The sequence below is a fragment of the Protobothrops mucrosquamatus genome, unplaced genomic scaffold, assembly GCF_001527695.2.
Source record: "Protobothrops mucrosquamatus isolate PMUCROS unplaced genomic scaffold, P.Mucros_1.0 scaffold154, whole genome shotgun sequence".
In the NCBI taxonomy this organism is placed as follows: Eukaryota; Metazoa; Chordata; class Lepidosauria; order Squamata; family Viperidae; genus Protobothrops; species Protobothrops mucrosquamatus.
The window spans coordinates 522,389-529,704 of NW_015386518.1; the positions used below are offsets into that span (position 1 = coordinate 522,389).

General features: G+C 40.9%; 1 protein-coding gene across 1 annotated transcript; it reads right to left on the bottom strand.

Annotated features, from left to right (window-relative positions):
* Nucleotides 1-4,782: 4,782 nt before the first annotated feature.
* LOC107285184 (keratin-associated protein 5-3-like) lies at nt 4,783-5,475 on the bottom strand. Its single transcript, XM_015813347.1, has one exon. It carries the CDS (start codon nt 5,473-5,475, stop codon nt 4,783-4,785), a length of 693 nt encoding a protein of 230 aa, XP_015668833.1.
* Between the last annotated feature and the right edge of the window lie 1,841 nt (nt 5,476-7,316).

The window sequence follows — 7,316 nt, forward strand, 5'->3', positions numbered from 1 at the left end:
AAGGAGGGAGGGAGGGAGGGAGGGAGGGAGGGAGGGAAAAAGAGATAAGGGAGAGGGAAGGAGGGGGAGGAAGAAAGGAAGGTGAAAAGAAAGGAAGGAAAAAACAGATAAGCGTGAGTGAGTGAGTGAGTGAGTGAGGGAGGGAGGGAGGGAGGAAGGAAGGAAGGAAGGAAGAAAGGAAGAAAGGAAGGAAGAAGTCAGAGCTAGAGATTATATTTTCATGTGATTTTGCAGAGCGAAGATATAGTTGGACTTCTTCCCAAGAGCCTCCACAGCTAAAACCAAGAGTTCGGGGAACACCAATGGATGGGCAGAAGACAGGAAGTGGGATCTCTCATATCCTGTGGAAGATTTCCCTTCTAGGAATTCTTCTGGCTTTTCCTCCTATGATGGCCCTTGGCAAGGTTTCGTTTTCTGCTGTTGTTTTTGGTGCTGTTGGTGCTGCTGGTGATCAGACCTCCCTTGACGATCCAATGCTCCATATTCGTGGTTGTCATCACAATTTTGGCTGGGCAAGGACTGGTTTCCACAATCTGAATAACAGCGGTTGCAGGTGGCTGCACACTCATCCTCCTGATGGTGATGTTTGTCCTCCTGGGCACCCATGTTTCTCGGTTCTTTTTTTTTTAAGAAGAAGCAATGCTGGAAAGAAAAGGAGAAAACGGTAAACGTCAGGTCCCCAAAAAACAAGAAAGACACATCACGATTCTTCTAAACTGTCACCATCATGCTGTCTGACCAGCTCAGAGAAACATCTAGTCCACTATTCAGTCCCATTCAAAGCCTGCCCAGATACCTCCAGGAGGTTTTTATGGATGGGAGGACATCTTAACTTCCTTTTTGCTGTCATTCTCCAACCGTTGGGTTTAAAGCATGCCACCTTTGATTCTGGAGCTACTCTGAATCAAACAACTTGAAACTTGAGGTAGTTCTTGTCCTCCATGAATTTATCTTCCAACCTTTTTCAGAAACCATCCTTTTCAATGACCATCCCTGTATCTGGTGTCAACAAGCTCTTCTGGATAACTGCATTGGTTTTTTTTTTAATCCATTATCAATCTCTGCGATGGATTTCCCTACTAGAAATGAAGGACCTTCCACCATCCATGTTCTCCTAAAATATCCAGGAGTCCATATCTCTATGATATCCCCTTCCATCTCTCGGTCTTTTCCCTCATCTTTTAGCCTCCTCAACATTTCTGCTTGCCCTTTGCTTTGTTTCTCCCTTCCCCTAGAAGTTGGAGGAGAAAAAAATGAGCTTGGTCAGAGAGATGAACAGAAGGAACGTACCTGGTTCTCAAGGAGATCCCTGAAGGACGTCAAGCTGTAGTATGGACACCCCTTCCAAGGGACCTTTTTATATACTGTTTCTCAGGCCGTCTGGGAGTGAGACATCAGCCAGCTATGCCTATGTTTACTTTTCTTTTGTCTCTTGAATAAAAGACCATTCTAATTAGCTCGCGATCTTCCTTTTGACTCAGGATATTAAAATCATAATAAAGAACAAATGAATGCATTTTTTCAGTCCATGGCCTCGTGCATGTAAATGCCAGGCACACCTAGGAAGAAAAAACTGGGAGGGGGGAAGATCTTTAAGAGATTTTTTTTTTATCCATCACTGGAGGTTTTCAAAATAGATTGGACAACCCTTTGACCTGGATGGTATAAAGTCTCCTGCTCAAGCAGGGGGTTGGACTAGAAGACCTCTGGGGGTCCCTTCCACTCTTAGGATTCGACGCTCTATGTTCTAAAGCACAGATGATTTCAAATTAAAAGAAAATGCTTGCTTCAAACTTGATACGTTTCAATCCTATATGATGTAAATCTGGGATTAAACTCATTGCAAATATATAATAATAATAATAATGATAAAGTTGGAAGGGACCTTGGAGGTCATCTAGTCCAATCCCCTGCTCAGGCAGGAAACCCTATACCATTTCAGACAAATGGCTGTCCAGTTTCTTCTTAAAAACTTCCAGTGTTGGAGCATTCACCGCTTCTGGAGGCAGGTGGTTCCACTGGTTAATTGTTCTGACTGTCAGGAAGTTTCTCCTTAGTTCTAGGTTGCTTCTCTCCTTGGTTAATTTCCACCCGTTGCTTCTTGTCCTGCCTTCAGATGCTTTGGAAAATAGCTTGACTCCCTCTTCTTTGTGGCAGCCCCTGAGATACTGGAACACTGCTATCATGTCCCCCCTCGTCCTTCTCTTTGTTATATATATTTCCTGGGGAGCCCACAACAGCTTTAATTTGTCCCTAAGCAAAAGATGAGAATTTAATTTGAACTTTTGAGGAATGTAGGATTTGTTCATTTGGCCAAGGATGGAGATAGGAATCTTCCTTCTTTGTCTCCGTTGTTATGGCTATAAAAATGCATCCATGGGTTTTGGAATCTGTGGTGAATAGGTAAAACATTCCTTGAATAGGCTGTGGTGAATAGGTAAAACATTCCTTGAATATTACAAACGGCAAGATTCAGTCCGTAGGCTCAAAGCTGGTTTCAGATGGGCAGGGTGACAAGTTTGCCACGGGGATGAGGAGCAATCTGCTGTAGTTGTGTAGGAGGTTGGTAACCAAACTGGATGTTAGAAAACTTGACGTGTTTTCATTCTTGCTTCAGAATAAGATGAAAGGAATTCAGGAAGTTGTATCGGAAGGAATCAATTTGGTGGCTTATCAAAATTCAGTCAACAGTGGATAAACTGAACCCCCTCTTGTATATGTTCACTGATAAAGGACATAAGGAGATCCGGTAGGAAGGAGGCAGGAATAATGGGGGGGGGGAAGAATCACATTGCTCCTAATACATAAGTAGGAAAATTAAAATGCAGATGTATATTTTTAATTTGCTGTGAAAAATAGAACTACGGATATTGATTCTTGAGAAAAAAACATTCCATTATTTATAATAATTAGATCAGGGTGCAGGTATTTCCACTGCTGCAATTATTTAGGCGTGCATAAATTGAAAATGGTCTTCCCGAGATTGCTTTGTGAAAAAAAAAATCCAGATAAAAATATATCAAAGCGCTTGATTGCATTCAAAAAAATAAATAAATCTAGGAGCACATCTAAAGAAGATAAAGTGCTTTTTGGTGATGGGAAATTAATGAACAACCTGGTGATACTTATAAATAAAGGCCACTTTGAGAACATTCAAGGACTTGAATTCCAGAAAAAGTGATATTTGCAGTTCTGATGCAAACTCTTCAAATTTTTACAGTTTCTTTCTCCAATTCTCTAGGCCTATTTTAGCATCCCACAATTGCCAAACGAGGCCATCCTTAGAGATTGCAAAGGATCTGAGAGTTGTAGGACGAACTGAGAATTGAAAACCTCATCTGAGTTACTATTTGAGTAGGTTTATTCAAGTAGTCTTTAGCAAAGCTTAATAGATGATTTTGAGCCGCGGGAAATTTAGTAATAGTATATTTAGACAACATATGCACAGTAGTCTACAATTATATATGTAGGAATTTAAATCCTAATTAGTTATGCAAAGTGTTGCACACTGTGTAAGTTACACATCAGAAGTTTGATCCTTTGTATGCATAGTTTGAGATGGATCACATTTTTAGGAGGGTGTTTTGTTGTTGACAATAAATATTTGGAGTTGCTGTCTCAGAAAACTGTAGCATTTAATGAGAAGGATCGGATGCCATTGTTTGGTGTGAGAAATTGTGACTATTTCTTTCCTCGCTACAGAAAGGTCTCTCAAAACCTTGTGAGAACACTTGGAGGGAGAAAGGGAGAACTTTCTTACCCCTGTGACAGTCAAAGTCCCTAGTCCTCAAGAAACTAGCATCCAGGGAAAATAGCAGGGAATTCCTCCACCACATAGAAATAGAGTGGATTTCATTCCACTTAAATTAAAACAATAAATTGGAGAGTCCTAGGGATATAGTTTCATTTTTAATGACTATTCTGGGATATACTGAGACAGGAAGAATCAGCTACTAGTCTAGAATATATATATTCTGGATAATAGACAATATTTGGAGCCATGTTATAACTTTTGCAGCCAGAAGAGAGCAGACATATCCTATGAATGAACAGGACACCTTAGTCTTTTAATAGATTTTTGGTTTACTGTCAAAGAAAAAAACAACAGAATAGAATGGTTCACCTGCTTTTGCTGAATATGCTAGATTTGAAGAAGTTAAGCAAACAGGCTGGACAATGCTACAAACTGAATCCACAAATGCACATAACTTAGGTTAATCTTAACCGAGAAAATTCCTTAAGTACCTTGAATGCAGTAGCTTTTCCTGACCAGATCCTAAGTGAATCCAAAATTAATTCAGATGTTAGATGTGTGTTAGATAGACAGTATTTTGTGGGTCCATCCAAATGCAGTTAGGTCTAGTGCCCTCTTGTGGCCAAACTATGCATGACACTAGATAGGGTTACAGCATGGAAGTATATATATTTTTTGAATTGCTGGATCACATGATTCAATCGGAGTCACTTGAGAGTGAGTGGGAGGCCATATAGATTCTCATAAATAAAAAAAAGGAAACAAATCAGTAAATAAATAAACAAACGAATTTGTCCTAGGTAGGAGAAGTCTAGAATTTTGTTTTTTTAATGTATAAATTTTATTAACAGCTTTAAGAGGAACATTGAAACTAACACAAGCTAGCCAAGCCATAAGAAATGGTGATACTTCAGTGGGAACAGACTTTGGAGTTTGGTAGGCTCTCAATCTTTCCTTGTTCGGAAAGTCGTACATTACACATGGTAAGAAGAAAAAGAAGTTTTCCTTTTACAAAAACAAAAGAAGATTCAACATCCACTTGACGTTCCTGCGCATGGCTCAAAGCACACCCCTCTCCTTCTACTACCATATCCTGAAGCTGAACATGCTGGTTCAGCACATACTCCTGTTCCACATCCTCCAGAAGACGTCATGCAAGGTTCTGCGCATACACTTCTCCCGGTAGGATGGCACCCTGGTTCAGCACACACTCCTCTTCCACTACCACACCTTCCAGATGTTACGCAAGGTTCTGCGCATACACCTCTCCCGGCAGGTCTGCACCCTGGTTCAGCACACACTCCTCCAGATGTAGCACATGGTTGAGCACAAGCCACGGTCCCTCCTCCAGATCCACAGCATGACCCACAATCTGAGCATGCATGAGAATAGTGTCCCCCAGTACACCCATCACAGGCATCTCCAATTGGGCGCCCCCAATAATCTCGGGGTCCTCCTGAAGGGTTGTGAACACAACATCTAACTCTTGGATTTCCTCCTGGTGTACAAGTGGATGGGCAGTAGCAGTAGCACCGGTAATTGTGGCCCCCTCTTCGGGGTACGTTGCTCCTGGGATTGCAACACGTCACACAGGCAGTGTTATCAACGTAACGGAAGGGTTTACGACGAGTATCTAGCCAGGATCCTGCTGGGTCGTACCATGTTGAGTTCAGGTTGAAGTAGGGTTCTCGTCCAGAAGAATAGATTCTTTCTTCTGGCATGGTGGGTGGAACTGAAAGTGTAGGAGCAAAATACACTGAAATTAGAATGACCCCCTCCAAAAAATAGAATTCCTTGACCTGAAACTTGTGAATGTGGTTTTCGAATGGAAAATTACTATGGAACAAATTTAAATTATAATAGGCTAAGTGGGTCCATCTGACTGAGGAGAAAAGAACTGATATAATGAGACCTCAGAGAGTTATTAAATGCTCCAGTATTCCAGAATAATACTGAAATACTTGGAGAACTATTTAGTGACCCATTATCATAATGCGCATGTTTGTATACACACTTTTAACTCACACATTCATATAAACCTTCAGCTGAACTTGAATAAAACATGTAATTTTTAAACCCTTTAAAATATTGTAGGGCACTGGGCACTTCATATTTGGTACACGCACCTAGCTTGCTTGCTGTTCCATCTCTGACTTTCAATCTGTCCAGGAATGATCTTTCTTATAAATTATATCATCCTTCTTTTGTAGCTGAACTCAGAGCAAGAGAAAACAAAATTGTTCTCTCATCTGTCATAACCTTCAGAAAGTTGAAAGGGGCTTCCACATTTCTTTTCTTGTTCCATGGTCTTTCTCCCTGACACTGTTTGTGGACATCTATCAACTATAAGAAGGCAATTTGGTACCCTCCAAATATTTTGGATTACAGTTCTCCATAAGAAGAACTGTACTAGGCATGGGTAATTATAAGGAATCATGTGTGTTGCTCCCAAAATATCCAGGAGAACATCTAACCCTCTAGACAATCTACTTTGATAAACAGATAAAAGATGTAGAGACAGACTTACCTTATCAATGAAGGAAACCAGTGAGCTAAACAAATGTTAATGAATGAAGTATCTAAGAAACAGAAGTTCTTATATATGGTTTCAATACTCATATATAGATGATACAATATCTTGGGAATGGTAGGTAGGTCCAAAACCATGGACCTCAGAGACTTTAACACCTGATCCATTACTTAACTATGGTTCAATGGATGAAGATACATGCAATTAGCAGTCACTACTGGATCGGTGATGTAGATGACAAAGCATTTTCCCGCTCAGAAGATAGATGACAGAATTCCAATGGGTCCACAAACGGAAGATGATTGGATGACAGCTCAGAGGAATCAAGGAAGAAGCCATGATCAATCAATGTCCCCGTTGGGATCAATTGCATCAGTTGCACGCCAGACTCTTATGCAAAATAATTTATGGTACCCCGTGCACGATGACAAGAATGTTATTAACTGCAATTGTAGAGAATGTTAATGGTCATCTAAATATGTGGAGTCTATTGTTGTGTGGGTTGTTCAGAAACAAGCCAGTCTACAACATGAGCTAGCCTACAAAAAACAAAGTCTGCCAGTGTAACCCAGCAAAGGAACCTCAGTTGTGATAGCTGGGTACCAAATGTCTCTTGTAGCTATTTTGGTACCCTGATGCAAGATGTGGATGTGGATTTAGGCAGACTCATGGAGACAGTGGAGGACAGGGAGGGCTGGTGTGCTGTGGTTCATGGGTTCGCAAAGAGTAGGACACAACTTAGTGACTGAACAACAATTATGTAAGATGTAATAACGGGCCGAACTTCAAAGTAGCATTTTGCTGCATTATAAATGATACTCGTCTTGAAATATCTGGAACTAAACTCAAGATTTGTCTTGCTGTCCACTGGCTAAAATTCTGGTGGACTACCACACAGGGTTCCTAAGCTGACTCCTGGACAATACAGGATGATTTGTCTTCTGCTGGCTGGTGAATCACTTGAAGGAGGACATGCCAAGCACGTGGCAGAGCTGAGCAGTCAATAAATTATCAGCTGCACAAGATGTATCC

Bases quoted from the DNA above. Each gene is read 5' to 3' on its own strand.
- LOC107285184 (XM_015813347.1), bottom strand. From the start codon at position 5,475: ATGCCAGAAGAAAGAATCTATTCTTCTGGACGAGAACCCTACTTCAAC.